At 43.0% G+C, this 25914-nt stretch overlaps 1 protein-coding gene across 1 annotated transcript in view; it reads right to left on the reverse strand.

Annotated features, from left to right (window-relative positions):
• Positions 1-5944: 5944 nt before the first annotated feature.
• The window catches only part of ELOVL6 (ELOVL fatty acid elongase 6), a 126654-nt gene continuing 106684 nt past the window's right edge, over positions 5945-25914 (reverse strand). The window contains exon 4 of the mRNA XM_068281491.1: positions 5945-8173. Within this exon, the coding sequence (XP_068137592.1) occupies positions 7749-8173 (425 nt within the window). The 3' untranslated portion in view covers positions 5945-7748. The remainder of the gene's footprint in view (positions 8174-25914) is intronic.

The raw sequence follows: 25914 nt of genomic DNA on the forward strand, positions 1-25914 counted from the left end.
AAAATACTAGGGGCGATTAAAGGGACTCCGAGCAGTGCAGAAACTATGAAAAGATGCATATCATTTTAAAGCTCTCTTTCTCCTCTTTCCAATGATATATAAACCACCACCCTACGTCTTTTAGTTTTCGCTATTTTCGCGATTGAAATTGCCGCGGCCGCGATTTCGATCGCGAAAATAGAGAAAACTAAAAGGTGTAGGGCAACGATTTAGGTGTTGTCAGAAAGAGGAGAAAGAGAGCTTTAAAATGATATCCATCAAGCCATAGTTATATTGTATTACACAGGACGACACTTTCCCCAGTGTCAGCAGCTCCATTCTGCTGAATGCAGCTGCTGACTTTGACAAAAAGTCGCCCTGTGTAATACAATATAACTATGGAAAGTTCTGACGACACCTAAATCGTTGCCCTACGCCTTTTAATTTTCTCTATTTTCGCGATCGAAATCGCGGCCGCGGCAATTTCAATCGCGAAAATAGCGAAAACTAAAAGGCGTAGGGTGGCGGTTTATATATCATTGGAAAGAGGAGAAAGAGAGCTTTAAAATGATGTGCATCTTTCCATAGTTTCTGCACTGCTCGGAGTCCCTTTAAACAGACCCTCCTCCTGCGCCTTCGTCTCCTCATAATAGAAGCAAGCTCTAAGGCCTAGTGCACACCAGCGAGGTTCGGCTGCGTTTTGCGATCCGCTTGCGGCTGCGGATACGCTTGGGTAATGTATTTCAATGGGCTAGTGCACACCAGAGCGGGAGGCGTTTTGCAGAAACGCATACTACCGGGCTGCTGCAGATTTTGGATTGCGGAGGCGTTTCTGCCTCAATGTTAAGTATAATAAAAACGCAAACCGCTCTGAAAAACGGCACTTCAGAGCGGTTTGCCAGGCGGTTTTTGTTACACTAGCTGTTCAGTAACAGCTTTACTGTAACATTACATGAAATCTACTACACCAAAAACGTTTCACAAAACCGCAAAATGCTAGCTGAAACGCTACAGAAAAATAAGAAAAAGCGTTTAAAAATCTGCTAGCATTTTGCGGATCTGCTAGCGGTTTTTGGTGTGCACCAGGCCTAACAGAGTAAGCTCAAAAGGCTCCATCTTCCACAGCAGCAGCTGCTGTGTGAAAACCACGATATCTCCAGGTTCATTCAGGGGATAAAGAGATGAAAAAATAACCAATGGCCACACCCCCTTTCTTCCCTGGTGAATTGTGATTTGGAGAAAAACTAACTACTAACTATCACTTATTTATCTCATGCTTATCTCACATTTATCTCTTGCATTTCTCTCTGTCGATATTTTCCCCTATACTTCTGGAGAATTGCTATTTGGAGATATCACAGGAGGTAAATTACCTCCCAAGAGATAAATAGGTTGGTAACCTCTGGTGAATTGACGCCAATGTCTGCTCTGTCTTTTACACACATTTTTAACATGCTCTAAACAGTCAATTCTCCACACACTCGCCCGCAATTACCCTCCTTCTCTTAAAGAGTAACTGTCAGGCTGCAGAAGCTAATTTAAACCTCTATTCTCCTGTGTTAAACAGTTTAGAAGGAAGCCATAAAGCAATTAGTGAAGATAAAAATCTCAGTTACCTTTGATGTGTGCTTATCAGAAAGGCTGTTATAGAACCATAAGGACGCAAGCCGCATACTAAACTGCAAAGCATTCTGGGGCCGTCCCCTCGGCTGCTAATGAGACGGTACAGGAGCTTCTAATCAGTCCAGCGCGTAGCACTGATAAATATCCGGGCAGAGTACACTGCAGGAGTCAGCTATTGTTCCTAGCCACATGGCTCATTAATATTCACTGCACACTGTGTTGTTCAAGTAGGAGCTTATCTGTGATCAGGAAGCAGGCAGGACATGACGACACATTTGACAGAAAAACATGGAGCCTGCCATGAGCTGTCAGGAGCATCTATCTCTGCATATACTATATACAAATTCTGTGAAATCCAAACGTGGACAGTGAAATGCATATGTAAGTACAGCCAATCTTTAGCTACTGATATATGTGTTTATTTTCTCTGAGACCTTATACCTAACAGCTCCTCTTTAAACAAATAAACATCACCAGGGTGAAGGGGAGTTCACCTCAGTAACAAATGAGTGTAGGTAGATGGCAGTAAATTAAAAAGGAAGCTATGAGGTGTCAGTGTGAACCTGCTCTGCGGGGTTAAGAAGTGGTATTAGCCACTTCTTATTCAGGGACAGTTCTGCGCTGTTCTTAATCTAAGGGAAACTCTCATAACTGCCGCAATCTCCCTTCACTTAAAGGGACTCCGAGCAGCACAGTAACTATGGAAAGATGCATACCATTTTGAAGCTGTTCTTCCGGGTTAGAGATTCGTCCATGCTGGCGTCCAGCTTCTTTATAAACCACACTATCTGCAATCTCCCCCCACAGTTGGCGCTGGACCTACTAATCGATACAGCCTTGGTGAGTACCCATTTTTAAATTTTCGTTTGGGTTTCTCCCTCAAACTCACTACCATGAAGGCAATGTTATCTATTTATTTTGCAGCATTAGGTTCACTCACTATGCACTTTATAAAGTTTCAGTCTGTCAATCATAATGTTCAAACGAGCCTTATGACAAATTAAGTTGGGCTGTTCACTTATTATTATTATTATTATTTTTATGCATTCTGATAAACTGTGTATCACTAAATCATGCACGCTTTAGGTCTATCCTTGTGATCAACTTTTACATACGTTTTTTAGATGTTTATATCAACACTCATTCAGTCATATTAATCTATCTTACTATACATAGCATAAGATCTAGTTGCCATGTAATTGGCAGTTAATTTGGTATATCTCGCATCTGATTATGAATCTCTTTGATGTTGACAATGTTCACTTTTTAAATAGCTGGCGTCCATTGCTATACTGTATTCTTTCTATTTTTGTTTTTGTCTCTGTCTCTTTAGTGTATCTCCAATTAATTGCCTGATGAAGCGGGCTCTGGACCCGTGAAACGCGTTGCTTGCCTGGAGATTTTAAAATAAATTATATTGTTTACATATAAACGACTTATTGGCTGGTCACTATATATCTGAGGGTGGCAACCACCAACCCCCCTCCTTTTAAACTGTTTTTAAACGTTTTATTCAAATTTGGCGCCTCTGTTATCACATACCATCCATTGATCTAGTCCACCCTTGGTGGAGGGGTGTATCCCCATTTTTCCTGTCTACAGAGAGCTACTTTTTAACACCTGAGTGGGGTCAGGTTATAATTCTCCCCACCTGCACTTCCAGTGGTTGCCTTAGCGGTAACCCAGACTTGTGAGTTGTTGGTTTGTCTCATTCCATTTCGTCTGGACGTACTACACTATATTGGGCTCTCGGTTTCAAATCTTTACATTTTTTCAACCATTTTGAAGCTCTTTCTCCTCTTTCCATTGATATATAAACCGCCACCCTAGGCCTTTTAATTTTCGCGGTCGAAATCACGGCCCCATCTTAGATTCCTTATTGTATTATGCAGGACGACACTTTCCCCAGTGTCGGCAGCTCCATTCAGTGCAATGCAATAAAATACAAGGAGCCCAGGGGGATATAATTACAAACATCATGCCGGTAGGTGTGAGGATATAATTAATTAGTTGTGGGTATGCTTAAAGGCATACCCACAGGCACTGCTTGGAGTCCCTTTAAAGCATTGAGAAGCTTCTTACAAATGTGCAGAACACTCCCCCCTGCTGGTAAGGACAGTTTAAGAATAAAAAACTGTCAGTAATGCTTTGATTAATCTGGCCCACTGTCTCCTTGGAACTCCATGTGCAGCTTGTCTCAATTTGAGCCTCTGCTAGGACACACAAAACCAATTAGGGGAATACAACATGTTGTACTGAAGAGTCCTCGGTCAAGGATGGAAAATGACTATCACCTGAAATGATCATAAGTTTTGGGTAATATTACGTCTACTAGTGTGCATAGCTGTAACCTGCGTTCTTATCAGTTTATAATTTGCATAAATTATATAAAGTTGTTTCCTCAGAGGTGAAACTACAGTAAACAGGAAGTAGCTGCATTTCTTGTTCTCCTTTGTACAGAGTTTTATAAGCAATGGTAAGCTAGACGTCTTTTTTCTAGTAAAAGCTGTATTTTAGAGTAAACCAGTAGTGAAAAAAAGTACACAAATAATAATTCCAGTATTTGTATAGTGCCTTTCTCCTGTCGGACTCAAAGTGCTTAAGAGGCCGACACAAAAGCACACTCAGTAGGCAGTAGCAGTTTTAGGGAGACTTGCCCAAGAAACTCCTTACTGAATAGGTGCAGCTTACCGAACAGGCAGAACTAAGATTTGAACCCTGGTCTCCTGTGTCAGAGGCAGAGCCCTTAAAGAGAATCTGTATTGTTAAAATCGCACAAAAGTAAACATACCAGTGAGTTAGGGGACATCTCCTATTACCCTCTGTCACAATTTCACCGCTCCCCGCCGCATTAAAAGTAGTCAAAAACTGTTTTAAAAAGTTTGTTTATAAACAAACAAAATGGCCACCAAAACAGGAAGTAGGTTGATGTACAGCATGCCCACACATAGAAAATACATCCATACACAAGCAGGCTGTATACAGCCTTACTTCTGAATCTCAAGAGATCACTTGTGTGTGTTTACCTTCTGTCCCCAGCTTCTCTCATGCACTGAACATTACAGGCTTCCTGCAGACAGCTCTGCCTATTAATTCCTTAGTATGTGACAGACCAGCTCCTTTCACAGCCTCCAGAGGAGGATTTTTATCCAGCTCTCTTCTATCACTGATAAGATAGCAGAGAAGCTGCTGGCTTATGTAAATAAAACACACACTGGAGTGTGCATAGAGGAACAGTTCAACACTGAAGAACTTGACAGCCTTCCAGACACAGGCAGACAAGTCTGACAGGGGAAAGATACATTGATTTATTACAGAGATGGTTATAGTAGAAAGAGCTGCAGCAAGCCAGATCACATTAGAATAGGTTTAGGAACTTGTAGGATGGTAGAAAAAACGTTGTAATTTTTGTTACAGAGTCACTTTAACACTATTCAGCCACTGTAGAGGAAAGCCACAGTAGAGGGAAGCCTCTGGATATTCCACAAGCTTCCCATGTGTCATTAGCCTCTGGATATTCCACAGGCTTCCATCTCACTTTTCCAGCACTGGGACCCACCAAAGTTCCTCAACAAAGACTTGTCAATGAAACAGCCACACTGTGCAGGCACTAAGGACTAGCACCTGCGCAGTAGTACAAAGCCGATTGGGCTCCGCTTTTTCCGCTTAACCTTAGTGGGCTTCTTGGTACTGCGCAGGCGCAATCCAGCCTGCACCTTCACAAAGGGGCCGCATTGGTTCATGTACGGGAGAGTGGCCGTAAACTGCCAGGGGGTCCTGGCATCCACCAGTGGTCTGGAGGAGAACATGGGAAGCTCTGGACTCCTCCTCCAGACCACTGCTGGAGGACCCAGAGGCTTCCCTCAACAGAGTAAAGTAGCTAAATTTCTTTCCTTTGGATCTTATAAAGTTTTCTTTAAAAGGGAACCTGAGGTGAGAGACATATGGGGGTTGAAATTTATTTAATTTTAAACAATGCAAATTGCCTGCCTGTCCTGCTGATCTATTGCCTCTAATACTTTTAGTTCTAGAGCCAGGACAAGCATGCAGATCAGTTGTTTTTGACAAAAATCCAACAAGACTAGCTGCATGCTCGTTTCAGGTGTGTGATCCATACACTACTGTACACTACTGACCAGACAAATCCACAGGGCTGCCATGCAGCTGGTATTGTTTAAAAAAGTAAATAGGGAAGCTTCCATATGTCTCTCACCTCAGGTTCCTTTTAATAACAAAACTGGTGTCTCATTGGGCCAAAACATTTACTATGCAGTAACAGATTCATGGCATTGACAATTATCTGCATCAAACCCCAAGTGAGCATTAAAATACGTCCAATGCATAACATAAATGTAAACTTTATTGTTTGTTACAATAGTGAATTGCAAGATCTTTTCATATCATTTTGATTATTTGGACAAAATGCATATTAACATTACATGTCATTTTTAATTTACTTCCCATAACTGAGACACTAAGTAGCCTCTGCCATATCTAGATCAGGATACTAATAAAAATAAAAGAAGCAGCATGGATGGCAGCACCATTTAAAGCTAAACAAAAATAAAAAAAAAATATCCCTTGTGTTGGAGCTCTTTCATAACTGAAAGATACTTTAAGTAGCTAGGAAATGTGCTTCTAAGATAACCACAGGGTTTTCTGTTTGTTTTTTGTCTTTTTTTGTTACGATGATGCCTGCATGTTCCTAGAAGGTTGCATTTACAGTATGTTTTACTGTACTCAGATGCATGACAGCAGCCTCTAACCCTTCTTCTCTAGTCTGCTAATATATTAAACTAGCTAACTAATACAATTAATAAGACTACATTAAAACATTTAACATCAAGTTACATTAAGTGCTTCCTTGAAATACTAGGAAATTGAACACGTATTTGGCTTCTCCAGACTTGATTATAACAGACAAAACACTTTTATGATCTTCTGAAGAATATGGCTTGCAACAACATGAGTCCTTGGTTTCAGACCCGGGTATAGCAAGTACCCTTGCCATTTTATACCTGTTTTCAATGCACGCAAGACATAGAAAAATATCGGGAGAAAAAAAGGTTTAAAGACAAATCCCTTGGAATACGGCTCAAGATTGGTTTCAGGTTTCGTTATTCAATTCTGGAATTGCTAATTAGAAAAAAAAATGAAACTGTAGCAAAGATCTGGTGTGTTGTAATTTCTATAAGTACCAGAAGAGGGCACTTTTTATTAACTCTGTACTGCTTCTGAAGCAAATACAAAAGCACAGTGTTACCGAACTCACACACACAGCCCTGCAGTAGAAGTCAGGTAAGGAAACAGTTCACAGAAGATAGAAAACAAGATATATTTTTTTCGGCATTATATACGAGTAGAAACCAGACTTTTGTCATGTCACTTGGAGTGAGACATTCAATAACCTTTGCTTTCAGCCCCTTCTGGCAGATCAGTGTTTGCTGTCCACAGGTAGTTCCACAGAGATACTGAGGCTTTTACATGTGTGTTGTCCAGCTGCAGAACTCCCCCGGCAACCACACCAGATAGAAGATATGTTAAACTGTTTTAGTCTAGGATTAATACTGTAGCAACCCACTTGGGCAAATGGTTTAATCTGCATATTGATAGGAACCACACCTGTACACAATACACAACAATGGGTAAAGCATTCTGGATGGTTGACTCCACCATTTTATACGTTTTCTATCTCATCAACACCCTTATCCATAGGAATCATTTTTAGATTCTCTTTACACAAGGTCTCACTGAACTGAACCTATTCTTAAAAACAGACACCGCCTTTAAGGTCAGTTACAGATCATGGGCAGTATAACACACTAGAGTTTGTATTGGAAAACATAGCAATAGTCATTCTCCCAAAGGACTCAATAAACCGGGCTGAATATTACAGACCAGTTTTTATCCGTGTTTTTCCATGAAGTACATGTAGTGCTTAGCGCACTGACCAGCTTTACTTTTTAAGACAATAATTAAATATACTATTACAACTTCGCTTTGTCTCTAGGATATCTAAGTGCTTGAGATATGGTTTTCTTTGTGCCTTTAAAATATTTCCTTACTTCCAATTCTGTTTTGTTTGTATTCATCTTCTCTCCATATTTGATGACCCTGAGCTATGACTTGGCATTTAGGTTCCACCATTAGTCGGCCTTGGCAGCTTTCCTGGATTTGGGGATATAGGCTTTGAAGAAGAAGTGAACAAAGAGCACAAAGTAGCTGATGTACATGATGGAGGACCACACAATGTTTTGTACATTGGATGGGCACTGTCCTTGCTGCATCCATGAGAAGACCAGGTAATTCACTACGCAGCCAACGAGCATTTGGGTGATCTGGGATAGTGTGATCATCATGGCAAACTTTCTGGACACCCTAAAACCAGCGGCACGCAAGGCATAGTAAGAATACATGACTGCATGTACTCCATAGTTCATGGTCATAAACCAGCCGCCTCCAGCAACCATGTCTTTGTACGAGTACCATGAATAGAGCAATACTGTTATGTGGTGGTACCAATGAAGGAAGATGAGCTTTTGTTTTCTAAGAATGATGAATATGGTGTCTCCTTTAAGAAAAGAGCAAAAACAAAAAAAAAACACATTAGATTTTGTACTTCAATCACATACATTTTACATATATTGTATAAACTGTATATGTACAACTCTAGCATAAGGTAAGAAACAATCTTTAAACATTAACACGGCACACAGGAGTGTTAACTCCTATGTCAGGAGGTTTAGAAGAGCTTTTCCCGCTTATTTCTGGTATTACAGCTGGCAACGGAAGGAAAAGTGACATGAATTCCAACATTTTAGGTTTGTCATGGGAACAGGATTTGGGAATTGGTCTACAATACTACACTTGTTCCAGTCACAGTTGTCACAGGCAGGTTTCTCCTCCACTTCCTCTTTTACTGATATGACAGGAAATCATCATAATCGGAATGCAGATTGAAATAAAGTCTTATGGAAACATTAACTCTTCTGTTCTTAATTTAAGTCAGTATAAGGAATCACATAAGCACTGGAATGCAGATAATACATATACAATATACTAATCCCACATATTTTACAGCTGATGCCGGGAATACACGGGTCGACCGGCGGCTTGATTAGCCGCTGGATCGACCCCAGCCGTGTCCCCGCCACGATTACCACTCGCCCCCGCCAGCGCTTCCTTATCAGCTTCCTTATCAGCGCTCGATTCCCTGCCATTATCCGCAGGCGGGAATCGAGTGGGCGGGGGTCGAGCAGCGTGATCGGACCAGCTGAATATTATCAGCTGGCTGGATCAGCTGCTCGATACACGGTACAGAAACGTACCGTGTATCCCCAGCATAAGGAGGAACAGCCATAATTGCTGACACACATTTCTCAGATCAAGGCTTCTTCATTAGAGGCTCAGTAACGGTGGACAAAGAGTTGCTGTAGTTATATTAATAGCAGTAGGGTATTGTACCGTGTTAGCCATCAGTAAAAGCAAAATCATCCTGATTTAAAACTTCTTAGTTATATTAAGTTACACATAAATCGCTTATTGAAAAAAAAAAAAAAATAGATGCAGAACAAAAAAAATATATAGCACAGATATCAAAAGCCTCATTATATTAACACCACACTAACTCTACCACCACCATGTAAAGATGGCTTGTTCATCTCAAGATGCTTGTTCATCCATATTGTGCTCTCAGATTTCATCCTCATGAACACAGCAGTTTATACTGAGTTCACAGCTTTCAGATTGTATTTGGAAACAGAAAATCTGTACTAAGCAGCAAACATTTAGTGGACGATGCATTGTTAGCAGTAATCAAAGCATAACAAAAGACTCGTTGCACACAGAAGACTTTCCTATTTGCAACCAGTGGGGCTCTAAGTGCAGAAAAAAAAACCTCATAGCATTAAATGAAAATACACTGAATAGGTTTATAGATCCCAAGCCATGTACATGGGGCACATCAGTCAAACTTAGCCCTGAAGTTTTGCCTGCCTTGCCATTTTTCCCACAGGTGGTAAAAACATGTCCCCTTTCTCCCGAAAACAGCGAAGTGAAAGAAGGATCTGTAATACACATGACTAAGGAAGAGGAATAGAATATGGCTAGCAGTCCTTATGGCATGGCCTAGTATTTAGGGAGTGCTCAAACTTTCTGGTTGATGGTGCAAACACTAAGATTCCAATATGGAATTTTATAGCGTTTATTGATCACACAGAACATGTGCCAACATTTCAAAACTATGCAGGATTTCTTTCTTAAAGGGGTTCTTTTGCGAATGAGGAAAAAAAAAGTGGTTTATGCAAAAACTATTAAACATCATTCTAAAATAGTGTAAAAAGTTTTTTTAAAAAATGGTTTCATCAATAAAACATGTAATGTAAACAGTGACGGATGACGACTGGGAGGTTAATCCATTTGTTAAGGGTGATTTTTTTTTTTACTGTGATTTCACAACCATAACTCCTGCCTACCTAGTTTTTTCTGGCAGGAATCGTTGTTATAGCTGTAACAGCTGAGTTTTGATTCAATCTGACATGTCTGATTCATGATTTGATTCAATTTGAATCGAATTATGAATCGGACATGTCAGACTGAATCAAACTGAATCAATGAATCGAATCAAATTGAATCGAATCTGACAAAGAATCATATGGTGTAGATGGGACCAATTCTGGCTGATTCTCCCAGCAGCTTATGACTCTTTGCACAAAGACTCTCTGCACAGACATCTGGTTGCCTAGCAATTATGTAAACACATGCTGAGGAGCTCAGCAGAGCTAGGCTGTTAGGGCCCTTTTCCACTAGCTGAATCGCAAAAGTACAGGAAAGTTCCGGCGATTGCGTTCACGATTTTGCTATGCTCTAGTGCATACCAAAATCGCGGCAAATATCGCTCCGCCGTGCGTTTGCGTTTGAGACAAAAACGAATCGCGGTAGTGGAAATAACCTACCGCGATTCCTATGTTATTTAGCAAACCCTAGCGATTGTAAAATCACTAGCGGTTTGCGATTTTGCGATTCAGCTAGCGCAAACGCGCTAGTGGAAAAGGGCCCTTACAGCTGAAAGGGCGATTCCAGCCAGAAATGGATTATAACACTGAAAACTAGGTAGGCAGGAGTTATGGTTGTGAAATGACCGTAAAAAAAAAAAAACACCCCTAACAAATGGATTAGCCTTCCAGTCCAATCATCCATCACTGTTTACATTATACATTGTATTGATGAAACCATTCATTTTTTAAAAAAAATGTACACTATTTTAGAAGGATGTTTAATAGATTATGCATAAACCACTTTTTTTTCCTCATTCGCGAAAGAACCCCTTTAACCTCCTTGGCAGTAACCCCGTAGTTCGGGGTTAGCCACGCAGGAGGTTTTCTCAGGCCCTGCTGGGCCGATTTGCTTAATTTTTTTTTTATGCTGCACGCAGCTAGCACTTTGCTAGCTGCTTCAGCACACCGATCGCCGCCGCCCCACGCTCGATCGCCGCTATCCGTCGCACCGCGCTGCCCCCCCCCCCCCAGACCCCGTGCGCTGCCTGGCCAATCAGTGCCAGGCAGCGCTGAGGGGTGGATCGGGACTCCCAATGACGTCCCGACGTCGGTGACGTCATCCCGGGGGAAGCCCTCCAGGAAATCCCGTTCTTTGAACGGGATTTCCTGATCGGAGATCGCCGAAGGCGATCGAAGCGGGCTAGGGGATGCCGCTGAGCAGTGGCTATCATGTAGCGAGCCCTGGGCTCGCTACATGTTTTTTAAAAAAAAACAAACAACTGCTGCGCTGCCTCCTGGCGGAATTTTTTAGACCGCCAGGGGGGTTAAAGGACATCCGAGGTGAAAATTAACTAATGAGATAAACAATTGTATCTATCCTCCTCATTCTAAAAATGACTTTTTAGTTATCCCACAGTTTTATTTTATATTTAAATCTACTTTTTAAGGCTTTTACTGTTTCATGGGCTCTTCTCAATGACACATTCATTTATGTATGCCAGAGCTAAAATCTGTCAACTATTGACCCTTTTTATCTCTTTCCTGCTCTCAGAAGCCATTTACTGACAGGAAAGTATTTTATGGCCGCAATTCCTTATCACTGAGTGTTATGCTATATTCTGACCCAGTCTGACCCGGTCCCGACCCAGACAAACTGTCTCTTGTATACCTGATTTTTAACTATTTCAGGCAGAGAAAGAAATAACGAAGCACAGCCTAGTTATTTGTGTGCTTGGCACTATACATACACATGTCTATCTCATCATGTCAAATGTCACCTTGGTTGTCCTTTAACCACTTGCCGACCGCCCACAGCCAATGGGCGGCGGCAAAGTAGTTGTTAACCCCGCGATCGCCGCTACAAAGTGTATAATACACTTTGTAATGTTTACAAAGTGTATTATACAGGCTGCCTCCTGCCCTGGTGGTCCCAGTGTCCGAGGGACCACCAGGGCAGGCTGCAGCCACCCTAGTCTGCACCCAAGCACACTGATTTCCCCTCCCCTGCCCCCTGATCGCCCACAGCACCCCTCAGACCCCCCCTGCCCACCCCCCAGACCCCTGTTTACACCCAATCACCCCCCTAATCACCCATCAATCACTCCCTGTCACTATCTATCAACGCCATTTTTTTATTTGGTCCCTAACTGCACCCTGGGGACTCCTGATCACCCCCCACCCCTCAGATTCTCCCCAGGCCCCCCCCCCCCCGTGTACTGTATGCATCTATCCCCCCTGATCACCTGTCAATCACCTGTCAATCACCCGTCAATCACCCCCTGTCACTGCCACCCATCAATCAGCCCCTAACCTGCCCCTTGCGGGCAATCTGATCACCCACCCACACCAATAGATCGCCCGCACATTCGACATCAGATAACCTCCCAAGTGCAGTGTTTACATCTGTTCTCTACCCTAAACACCCACTAATTACCCATCAATCACCCATCAATCACTCCCTATCACCACCTGTCACTGTTACCTATCAGATCAGACCCTAATCTGCCCCTTGCGGGCACCCAATCACCCGCCCACACGCTCAGATTGCCCTCAGACCCCCCCTTATCAATTCGCCAGTGCATTAATTACATCTGTTCTTCCCTGTAATAACCCACTGATCACCTGTCAATCACCTGCCAATCACCCATAACCCATCAATCACCCCCTGTCACTGCCACCCATCAATCAGCCCCTAACCTGCCCCTTGCGGGCAATCTGATCACCCACCCACACCATTACATCGCCCGCAAACCCGCATTCAGATCACCTCCCAATTATTATTGTTTACATCTGTTCTCTTCTCTAAACACTCACTAATTACCCATCAATCACCCATCAATCACCCCTATCACCACCTGTCACTGTTACCTATCAGATCAGACCCCTATCTGCCCCTAGGGCACCCAATCACCCGCCCACACCCTCAGACCCCAGCCCTGATCACCTCGCCAGTGCATTGCTTGCATCTATCCCCCCACTAATCACACCTTGAGACACCCATCAATCACCTCCTGTCACCACCTAGCACACCTACCCATCAGATCAGGCCCTAATTTGCCCCGTGTGGGTTCCTGATCACTCGGCCAAACCCTCAGATCCCCCTCAGACCCCCTTCTGATCACCTCCCCAGTGCATTGATTGCATCTATTTTCCCCTCTAACCACCCCCTGAGACACCCATCAATCACCTCCTGTCACCCCCCTAGCACTCCTATCCATCAGATCAGGCCCAATACAACCTGTCATCTAAAAGGCCACCCTGCTTATGACCGGTTCCACAAAATTCGCCCTCATAGACCACCTGTCATCAAAATTTGCAGATGCTTATACCCCTTAACAGTCATTTTGAGACATTTGGTTTCCAGACTACTCACGGTTTTGGGCCCGTAAAATGCCAGGACAGTATAGGAACCCCACAAGTGAACCCTTTTTAGAAAAAAATACACCCCAAGGTATTCTGTTAGGTGTATGACGAGTTCATAGAAGATTTTATATTTTTGTCACAAGTTAGCGGAAATTGATTTTTTTTGTCAAGTGTCATTTTTCACTAACTTGTGACAAAAAATAAAATATTCTATGAACTCACCATACACCTAACGGAATACCTTGGGGTGTCTTCTTTCTAAAATGGGGTCACTTGTGGGGTTCCTATACTGCCCTGGCATTTTAGGGGCCCTAAACCGTGAGGAGTAGTCTAGAAAACAAATGCCTCAAAATGACCTGTGAATAGGACGTTGGGCCCCTTAGCGCACCTAGGCTGCAAAAAAGTGTCACACATGTGGTATCGCCGTACTCAGGAGAAGTAGTATAATGTGTTTTGGGGTGTATTTTTACACATACCCATGCTGGGTGGGAGAAATCTCTCTGTAAATGGACAATTGTGTGTAAAAAAAAATCAAAAATGTGTCATTTACAGAGATATTTCTCCAACCCAGCATGGGTATGTGTAAAAATACACCACAAAACACATTCTACTACTTCTCCTGAGTACAGCGGTACCACATGTGTGGCACTTTTTTGCGCCCTAACTGCGCTAAGGGGCCCAAAGTCCAATGAGTACCTTTAGGATTTCACAGGTCATTTTGCGACATTTGGTTTCAAGACTACTCCTCACAGTTTAGGGCCCCTAAAATGCCAGGGCAGTATAGGAACCCCACAAATGACCCCATTTTAGAAAGAAGACACCCAAATGTATTCCGTTAGGAGTATGGTGAGTTCATAGAAGATTTTATTTTTTGTCAAAAGTTAGCGGAAAATGACACTTTGTGAAAAATGACAATTAAAATCAATTTCCGCTTACTTGTGACAAAGAATAAAATCTTCTATGAACCCACCATACTCCTAACGGAATACCTTGGGGCGTCTTCTTCCTAAAATGGGGTCATTTGTGGGGTTCCTATACTGCCCTGGCATTTTAGGGGCCCTAAACCGTGAGGAGTAGTCTTGAAACCAAATGTCGCAAAATGACCTGTGAAATCCTAAAGGTACTCATTGGACTTTGGGCCCCTTAGCGCAGTTAGGGTGCAAAAAAGTGCCACACATGTGGTATCGCCGTACTCAGGAGAAGTAGTATAATGTGTTTTGGGGTGTATTTTTACACATACCCATGCTGAGTGGGAGAAATATCTCTGTAAATGGACAATTGGGTGTAAAAAGAATAAAAAAATTGTTATTTACAGAGATATTTCTCCCACCCAGCATGGGTATGTGTAAAAATACACCCCAAAACACATTATACTACTTCTCCTGAGTGCGGCAATACCACATGTGTGGCACTTTTTTGCAGCCTAACTGCGCTAAGGGGCCCAAAGTCCAATGAGCACCTTTAGGCTTTACAGGGGTGCTTACAATTTAGCACCCCCCAAAATGCCAGGACAGTAAACACACCCCACAAATGACCCCATTTTGGAAAGTAGACCCTTCAAGGTATTCAGAGAGGAGCATAGTGAGTCCGTGGCAGATTTCATTTTTTTTTGTCGCAAGTTAGAAGAGATGGAAACTTTTTTCCATTTTTTTTTTGTCACAAAGTGTCATTTTCCGCTAACTTGTGACAAAAAATAAATTCTTCTAACTCACCATGCCTTTCAGTGAATACTTTGGGATGTCTTCTTTCCAAAATGGGGTCATTTGGGGGGTATTTATACTATCCTGGAATTTTAGCACCTCATGAAACATGACAGGTGCGCAGAAAAGTCAGTGATGCTCCAAAATGGGAAAATTCACTTTTGGCACCATAGTTTGTAAACGCTATAACTTTTACCCAATCCAATAAATATACACTGAATGTTTTTTTTTTTTATTAAAGACATGTAGCAGAATAACTTTCGCGCTCAAATGTATAAGAAATTTTACTTTATTTGAAAAATGTCAGCACAGAAAGTTAAAAAAGTAATTTTTTTTTGACAAAATTCATGTCTATTTTGATGACTATAATAAAAATTAAAAATCGCAGCAGCAAACAAATAGCACCAAAAGAAAGCTGTATTAGTGACAAGAAAAGGAGGTAAAATTCATTTAGGTGGTAGGTTGTATGACCGAGCAATAAACCGTGAAAGCTGCAGTGGTCTGAATGGAGAAAAAGGCTCTGGTCCTTAAGGGGTAGAAAGACTGTGGTCCTCAAGTGGTTAAGGCATGTTAATAGGGGTAGCTTGTGCAAGCGGCCGACAGATCAGTCTATGGACTCAGGTACACAATTTAGAAGTGCGGACTGGGAGTGCTGGATGGGGAGTGGGTAAATAAGCCGAGCCTGAAAGAGTGTTATGCCAGACAAACACAGGATCACTGACCTGACTAGCTGGCTAGCAGCATATTTAAAGAGGAACTGTACTGAAAATAACATATTTAATAAACTTATTTTTTTAATATATTTATTTATAAATCTGGTCGGTGGTTGCCCATTGTCAGAATCTTTCTTCACCCGGATGTACACAGGTGGCGACATGTTTAGTTCTGGCAGGTGCATCTCTGCAGAATGTTTGTTTACTGAGAGTACTAAAGCCAGTGCAAATAATACCTGGAATGCTCTGGGAGGAGAATTCCACATAAACAGCCTAGACTGTGACATCACTTGGAGGGCAGGGCTACGCAAAGCTGGTGGTTTCGGTGCTCGGCACCAGGTGCAGAGCTCCTGAGCTGGGCGGCGCTATAACGCTAATGCTATAGTGCGCACCCCGCGCAAGGATAATTTGGAGTTCCGGCAATAGCCAGGCCACGAATTACTCCTCCCTCCAAGTTGCTATGACTCAGAGGCAGGGCTGTAGAGTCAGAGTTGGAGTCGAGGAGTCGGAGCAACTTTGGGTACCTGGATTCGGAGGTTTCATAAACGTTGGAGTCTGTTGATTTTTGTACCAATTCCACAGCCCTGGTAAGAATTAGACTAAGGAATCGCAGTTGAGGAGTTGGAGCCATTTTGGGTACCTGGAGTCGGAGTTGGAGTCAGAGTCGGTGGTTTCATAAACTGAGTAGTCGGATGATTTTTGTATTGACTCCACAGCCCTGCTCAGAGGAGGAATAGTATTTTACGCTGCTGGGAGTGGCAGCAAAGTGAGCCCTCATTTGGCTCACCCGGCGCCAAACTAGAATAGCAGTGTACTAATACGTATGCAGGGCTACATCCCAATGCACAGCAATATACAGCTATAGGAAGTGTTTCTGAAACCAGGATAATTTACTACATTCTATTATATGTCACTATGGCCTTTTTAAAGTGTACCTATAGGGGGGAAAAAAGTGCCCCTACTCCAGAGGAGAGGCTTCCCCGTCCTACACTGACTCATTCCAGCGCCAAGACTCCCGGGAATCTGTTTGTCGAAAGCTTGAACATGCGCAGTAGCCGGGACCTGCTCAGGTGGAAAAAGATGATCCCAAACATGTTCCTGCTACCGCGCATGCTGGAGCCATCTGTGCAGCAGCACACACCTGATCAGGCTCAGCATTTTCAAACTGGGCCCGAGTGGGTCCTTCCTACTGCGGAGGTGCAGTGCGGCTGTGCTTCTGGGGTCTCATCGCTGGATCGGCCTGGCTTAGGAGGACAAGAGGAGCCTCTTGAGGATCCAGAGGCTTCCCCCTCCTGAGTAGGGATGATCAAGGAGATGCAATTTTTTCCGAAATGATGCAAATATTTATGAAAATGTATGCAGTTTGAAAACGGATCAATCAATTTAAACCCAGGTTTAAACTGATTGGTCCATTTTAAAGCTGCATATATTTGCATAAGAATTTGCATAAATGTGCAGCAACTTGGAATAATTTGCATATCTGTGATCATCACTACTCCTGAGGTAAGTATTCAAAATTGCCTCTAGCAAACCTCACAGGTATGCTTTAAAGCGGACCCAAACCAAACATTTTTTTCATTAAAAATATTTAGTTGCACCACTCTGACGCACACAAAGATAAATAAACACTCCTCCAAGCCTATGAGCATTTCAGTGCATGCTTTTCACCCTTCTCTTTTCATAGCTAGGGTTATACTGAGGGCAGCCATTAGCAATTCCTCCATTGCCAGACACCATCTACTCCACCAGTTTTGCCGGAAAAATCCCGGCAATTTGAAAAGAAGGGAGGGGTTTCTCCAGTAAATGTAAAATATTTTATATTTGTCATCATGCAGCTAAAAAAAGGCTGCTTTTATTATTATAATTTAGAAAATAGATTTTATTTCTGAAATCTTGTATTTTTAATTTGGGTCCACTTTAAGTCTGAAGTTGACAGCATGAGGCTGCTGGCACTGAAGAGAAAAAAAATTAAACTGGTGAGATATGGACAGGTGAATAACGTCTGATGACTGGTCTAGATCCCCACCCCCCGAGTTGTTAAAATGGTAAACTGAGTCCATCACACAGTGCTTGAAGGAGAATGGTACAGTGACAGTCACATGACTGGAACATTTGGACCCTGATAAAAGGGTATTCAAAGATAACTGTGCTGTCAAAGAAAGAATGTGGAGGAGGACCACAGTAATGTTGGGGACTAAAACAAATGGGAAATGTGACTTTAAGATGTGAACCTGTCTGAAGTAAAAAAACGTGAACTACATTACAACATATACAGTATAATAATAATACCTTTTTTTTGCATAGTGCTTTTCTCCTGTTGGACTCAAAGCGCTTGTGAGGCAGCCACTAGAGTGCACTCAGTAGGCAGTAGCAGAGTTAGGGTGCACAGACACACATCAGACCATAGTCTTTGGAAAATGAAAGATCACAGACCAATTTTACCCCCTTCCATGTAGTATGAGAGCCATACCTTCACAGTCTTTTCTATTAAGCTGAACTCCCCATCAGATAGAAATCTTTGCAAGATGCTGCACACAAAGATGCTGTACACATTCAAAAGATCAGTATCTGCAAAAGATCGGTTCCTGCAAAAGATCCATTCCTGCAAAATGCATTCATAGTCTATGGTATCTGCAGTTCCTCATACACACCTTGTTTAACAGACATTCATCTGCAGATCAGATCCACCAGGATGGATCTTCAGATCTGCAGAGATCTGCAGATGAATGTCTGTTAAACAAGGTGTGTATGATGATCTGCAGATGTCATAGACTATGAATGCATTTTGCAGGAATGGATTTTTTTTGCAGGAACAGATCTTTTGCAGATACTGATCTTTTGAATGTCTACAGCATCTTTGTGTGCAGCATCTTGCAAAGATTTCTATCTGATGGGGAGTTTAGCTCAATAGAATAGACTGTGTAGGTATGGCTCTCATACTACATGGAAGGGGGTAAAATTGGTCTGTGATCTTTCATTTTCCAAAGACTATGGTCTGATGTGTGTATGCACCTTTAGGGAGCCTCACCCAAAGAACTCCTTACTGAATAGGTGCACCTTACTGAACTGGCAGAGCCAAGATTTAAACCCAGGTCTCCTGTGTCAGAGGCGGAGCCCTTAACCAGTACGCTATCCAGCCACCATGTCTTGTCTGTGCCATAGTGTGCATCCACCCTTCCCGGGTAATCTCTATATATAATTTGCAAGTGTCCCTGGGTCTGTCCCTGTGTCCGTGCTTTTTTGCACTGCGCATGTGCAGGGACAGATGCAGAGACACTGCCGAGAGCCAGAGGAGGACGGGCCAGAAGGGGCGGGCATGTGTGCGTGCGGTGGACGCGCGCATGCCCACAGCGGATTAGTGACAGACTTAGCCCGTTTTTTAATCAGGCTAAGGTCACCAGTGCCTATATAATTATAGAACATTCTAACTGTTGTGAGCATAGGTACTAGGCCAGGAGCCATTTTCAACCCCCAAAATACATTAATTGGGCCTAGGATGAGCTTTGTAGATTTACCCAAATTAGTGCAAGGTAAACTGGATTAGAGATAGTTTAACACGTACCATATTTGCTCCACTTCTACTTGCACTGCTTTTGATAAATCTTTCCCAATTAACATAAAAGTATAACAAGGCACTTTATGGCACCTTTTGCACTGTGACCCCGAGTTACAAAATTTTACAGCCCACTGGTTCACTCTAAAATCAGTGCAGTTTATAAAACAATACTGCAGTGTACTGCATTGTACTGTATTACTCTATGCGGCTGTGACATTGACTACATAAACTGATCTGAGGTAGTTGCAAGTCAGTCCAGGGTTTAAGCAGAGATTAAGTAATTTACAGCTTATAAAAGAACAGACTATGACTTGTCAGCATATGACGGAGATTATTTAACCTCTAAATGTTCTTGCTGGCAGATGACATTTTACCCAAGTAACATGACCAGACAGACATATAATTACATGGTGTATCATTAATGTACAGTAGGTATATCAATTTGTTTTTGAAATAAACAGCTAAACAAAAACATAAAAATATTCCAATACCATACAAGCTGAAGAAACATGATTTATATAAAACCACGTCTGTACAACAAGTCAGGGGCGTAACTAGATATCACTGGGTCCCCCCTGCAAAACTTTGTATGGGGTCCCCTCCCACCATAGGGGCTGGGCGCTGTACACAAGAGCCTGATGCACACGGAATAGGGACTGTCTACAAATCTTTGTCTGCAAAACTTTGTATGATTCCTCATCAGTGGCTGACCAGATGCAGTCATTAGAACAATTGTGCAGAGAGCAGAAAGCTTCTTCTCTCCTTGCCCATGGTTTTCAGTCTCTCAGGATGGGGCCCCCTGTGGCTTCTGGGCCCCCCCTGCGGCTGCATCCCGTGCAGGGTCTATTGTTACACCCCTGCAACAAGTGACTGTGCCAAATAAACCAGGAAAACAAGCAAAAAATAGGTTTGCAAATGTGCAGATTAGTTACTGGAAGATAAAAAGGTCCAACATTACAGGGTGCATACACATATAATGTGCATTTACTGTCAGAAGACTGGAATGAATCAATATGAGCGGTGTTTATGGAGATGGAATAGCATGCCAGAACCCACTGACATAACTCCTTAAAGTGAAATTCTACTTTTGCCAAGAACAAAGTTCAGCGCTACATATTAATGCCCAGCCTGATTTTAGCTGGCTCACATGTACGGTAAGCAAGTAAAAGGTGTACATGCAAACAGTTATTCCACATGGTTCTTTACATACTCTGCACTTCAGTATAAACTGGACTAGGAGCGGGGACGAAAGGAAGCACATAAAGTGCCGCAAAGAGGGGCAACAAGATGCCAAGAGGGACAAAAATCGGCACAAGAGGACAAAAGGAAGGTCAATGGGGGAAAGAAAGAGGCACAATGGGGAAAAGAAGGAGGGACAATAGAGGTAAGAAGGAGGGACAATATGGGACAGAAAATGGACAAGGGAGCAGAGGTATTACAAAGGGGGTAGTGGGGGCTTAAGGGTGACACAAACGGCACCTAGGAACTGTCAGGAGTACCTCCAGCTGTTTCCTGTTTGATGGACTACATAAGTGTGCCCCTTCCTCCAAGTCATTGCCAGAACTTCCTTCTTTGTGGTCGGAGTTCCTGGTCACTCCTTAATACTTGATTCTTGTTACCCGTTACCTTGTTTCCTGTTCTGATATCCGGTTGCTGAACCTGTATTGTCTTGACCTTGCTTTCTGCCTTATCCCTGGTACCGTGCCTATCTGATACCTGTTGCTGACCTCCTTCTCTGCCGATTCCGTTTATATGCCTGATTCCTTTGTACCGCGCTATTGTATATATATTTGCTTGTACATATTTGTATATATTTCCTGCACACTGCTTGTAAATAGATAGATAGTTAATCAGGGTTTTTGGTTGTATGTGTGCACACTGTTTTGTTTGGTTTGCGGGAGATTCACTGTATATATTGTTTGCATATGGTTGCATTTTATTTGCATGATTTGGTTTATAATAAACACCCTTTTGCACACTTCAATTCTTGTTTCCATGTCAGTGTTTCTGCAAACTGTGGTCTACCGTACAATACTTGTTTTGTTCCGTAACAGGAACAGAGTACAAACAACAAATCGTTGGTTTAAAATAAACAATTTTATTGATAATATTCAAGAAGTATTGTGAATAAAATTGTTGTTTATTTTAAACCAACAATTGTTGGTGTCTACTTGGAGGAGGTAAGTCCACTACTACCTCCTCTTTATAAACAGTTTTTAAATCGCTTTTGGCGCCTCTGTAATACATCTCAGTACATTGTCTAGTCCACCCTTGGTGGAGGGGTGTTACCCCATCTTTCCAATCTACACTTCTTAACCTCCCTGGCGTTCAGTTTCTGCTGTATTTCGGTGCAAAAAGTGATCCAATTAATTTTCATAACTTTTTTCCTGTAACTTACCAAAATGTGTTAAGCAAGGACCTGGTAAACATTTTGAGTTTAATAAAAGCTTGAAACACAAAATCTAAACTAAATTTCAAAATTGCTCCCCAAAATCTCTGATCATTTGTACTTTCAAGCTGCAGCTGCTTAACCTGCACTAATATGAATGTAAAAGAGAGATTGTTTGGCTGCCCATACGCCGCAGGCTGATTCCCCATCGATTTCACCATGAAGTCTCTCGGAATTCGGAAGCGTCCACTGCCTTGCCGCTCCACCCGGTATATAAATGTACCCCCGTGTGTGCATTTATATATTACCTTTCTTGTGTCGTCCACTGTGTGGTGCCCATTTGTTTTCAGAATCCCCCGCAGATTATTGTAGGTAGGTAGCCAGGTACAGGTGGTGTCCCCCAGTATAGTCTAGCTAAGTACAGGTGTTCCCAGTATAGGCTAGGTAGGTACAGGTGTCGCTCCGTATAGGTTAGGTAGGTACAGGTGTCCCCAGTATAGATAAGGTGCAGGTGCCCCCCAGTATAGATAACAAGGTGCAGGTGCCCCCACATATAGATAACAAGGTGCAGGTGCCCCCACATATAGATAATGTGCAGGTGCCCCCTGTATAGATAACAATGCGCAGGTGCCCCCCAGTATAAATTTGTTAAGTGTAGGGGCTCCATAAAGGTTAACCAGCAATAGGTATAGTATAGGTGCCCCTCACCTCAGATCACCCATTCAGTTGCTTGCTTCGCAGAGCGCTGTGGGTGGTTTTCTAACCCATCCGCGCTTGTCTGCCTGTCACCATGCCACCGCCAGTAATATAGATCCTCCATGTTGTCCCAAAGTGTCTGTCCATCCCCTGTAGCAGCTTTTTCTTCTTCTCGATCCGCCCTGCACTTCCAGTTGTTCTAGTTACAGTCTTACAGCTATGACCGCTGTAAGACTAGAGGTTGACATAGCTGTGAGACTTCAGAACAACTCGAAGTGCAGGGTGGATCGAGAAGAAGAAGAAGCTGCTACAGGGGACAGATGGACACTCAGGGACAACATGGAGGCTCTATAGACTGGCGGTGAAAGGCGGATAAGCACGGATGGGTAAGAAAACCACCCACAGCGCTCTGCACAGCAAGCAGGCGGGCAGACAACTGAACAAGGAGAATTGGGGGCGATCCGGGGGGTGGGGGGCACCAATACTATCAAGTCTGTTGCTAGCTAACCTTTATGAAGCCCCTACACCTAACAGATTTATACTGGGGTACGCCTAAAACTCCTGAGCGGCATGCCCGACACTGTCAGGCATACCGCTTTTAGCATAAATTTCTTGCCCCACACAGTGTCGGGCATACCGTTCAGAAGGTTAAACTTGAATGGGGTAAGGTCTAATCTCTCCACCTGTCATTACAGTGGTTGCCTTTATTTGCTTTGTGAGTATACTTATACTGTTGTTACTCTTATCCCGGTATCACGACTTACTACACTATATTGGGCGCTCTGTGTCCTTTTTTTTTTTAGTTTCTACACATGGCAAAAGGCTTTAATAATTATTTTCCACACCTGGACTATTCCACTTGACTAGCAACAAATTCTCACACTCCCACCAGTTTCCCTTACATTCAGGAGTGTCCAATTCAGGGGTGTCTAAACTTTTCAGGCCAAGGGCATTCTCACTGTTCTTGAGATTTCTAGGGGGAAACCTAGCAAAATTTAGCAAATGCTGCTGACACAGTGCTGGGTGCTACTGATGCTGGCATAGTGGAAGCTGCTAATTGGTGGCTGCTGCTGACTCAATGGTGGCTTCTAATCGGCTGTTGCTGCATGCACATTACGGGCACAGTGGTGACTGCAGCTGGCACTTTAGTGGCCTAGAGGTGGCTGCTGCTGGCAAATTAGTGGAACAGTGGTGGCTGCCGCTGACACATTAGTGGAACAGTGGTGGCAGCAAAGAGCACTGATCTCTATGGCTGGCATGCTCCTTTCTCGCAGTGTCCTATTGTCATCACTGGCGTTCCCTCTCCATGTTCCAAGGGCATGTACATGAGTACACACATGTCACCAATGTCATGGAGAGGGAATGCCAGAGATGACAAAGATGGGACACAAAGAGGAACGAGCGTGTAACCCACAGAGGTGAGTGTCTCCGCTGTAGGTGCCACAGAGAGACAGCTTGGTGGGGGAGACCTGGTACTAGCCCAAATAATGCATAATTCAGTACATAAAATGCGGGGGAAGCAGAGCAGAGAAGCAAGGAGAGAGACAGAGTGGGACATAGGGAACACGCTGAGCAGCAGCACATACCCGAGGCTGCTGCGACACCTAAATGTGTTGCGGCACATGGGTTGGGAAGCGATGCATTACTGTTTTACATACTGGTTTGAGCTGGGATTTGAACATTGGTCAAAGGCTCCAATCTCTTATCAAATCAGCCTTACCAGTAGGCTATCCAGCTGACCTATTGGAGATTAATAGAAATCAGTCCTGTCCAGCTCCAGTCCTTGAGGGCTGAGGTCCCCCATTTCGCAGTCCATCCTTAACACTGGCATGGATATGGCCCTCAAGGTCTAAAGTTCGACATCCCTGATATATATTTACCTTATAATGATCTTGTACAGCACTTCCCTTTGGCCCTGATGTGATAAAGCCTTTGGAGAACAGAAAGCAAGGGATTTTGTAGGACTTCATGGGTGCATGCATTATATCATGTGATGATGGAGGAACAGAGAGGACTTAGGGAAATGATACCAGGATTGCCATTGGATTGTGTACTCTATTGCTGGAGAATAGCAAGCCTGAAAGTCATGGTATTTTGAAATCTAAGAAGAATCAAAGCACTTTGTTTTGGCTACAGCATACTGGTAAGAGGCCTGCTGAGTATGAATAAGACTGAAAAAACTGAGGATTCGAGGCAAGTCTTCTTATAACCACTGTCCAGTTTGTTCAGTGGATTAAGTTATTTGCTGCTCATCAAGGAGTAGAGATACTTCAAATACCCAACACTTCCCTCTCCTCCATCCAAAACGTGGCCACTAATGGTACAATTTGCCTAACAGTCGATTACGAACAACTCTTATTAACAAACGTAAATGATCGTTTGGGACCTCTAATGTATAAAAATCCAACCGAAATTCGGATCAATTTCATTAATCTGATTGAATTGGTTAGAAGATTTTTGTCCATTAGTGGTTCCATAGGATCATTTCTGATCATTCATAATAAGAATCATTCATAATCGATCGGCAAAATGTATCATTAGTGGCCAGCTTTATGCCTAAAGCTGAACCACCTCCTTTAAACCCAGCGCTAACCTCCCCCTCCTGACGCCCAACACTAACCCCTTTCCTAACACCCAAAATAGCTCCTCCTAATACCCAATATCTAACACTACCCTCCTCCTAGTACCCAACACTTATCTCCCCTCCTAATGCGTAACACTAACTTCCCCACCTGATACCCAACGCTGACACCCTTCCCTTCAACATTAACCTCCTCCTGAATACCCAATACTAACCACCCCTCCTAATACCTAACACTAACCTCCCCCTCCTAATGCCTAACACTAAACCTCCTCCTTATTCCCGACTCTAACCCCTTCTCCTAATATCCAACACTAAACCTCCCGATGTCCATCACTAACCGCCTTCATTGGTGTGAGTCTTATCAGGGTGACGAGAGGCTGTACTCACGTGGAACTGTTGTCAGAACGGTCTGACGACACGTAGTTTTAAAAAGTCCGGTGTGTGTACGCGCTTTAAGTCTGCAAGTTGGCCCTGCAGTCTATTGCACACCTGCTGAAGCTGGCACCCAAATATAGTTGCTGGGCAATAGGTTCTAGCATAGAATTATTAATAGCTTATATTTTATCTTCCGTAAACTGGCCCTGCTGGTGTACATGTGTTAAAAAAAAAACCTGTGCACTTCGTAATTGATTCCACAGATATAAGCCATATTTTAGACAGAGCCTCCCTAGGGCATGGTGCTGTTATTTTCTGCATTTTTGCAGTCGTGTATTTGTATTGTATTCCATCAACCTATTTATCTAAATATTTATCTAAAGGTGAAAAATCAACTGAGACACATAAGGTGCAGCAAGAGGAAAGAGAGAAGCAGGTGAC

This window comes from Hyperolius riggenbachi, chromosome 1, assembly GCF_040937935.1.
Source record: "Hyperolius riggenbachi isolate aHypRig1 chromosome 1, aHypRig1.pri, whole genome shotgun sequence".
Taxonomy (NCBI): Eukaryota; Metazoa; Chordata; class Amphibia; order Anura; family Hyperoliidae; genus Hyperolius; species Hyperolius riggenbachi.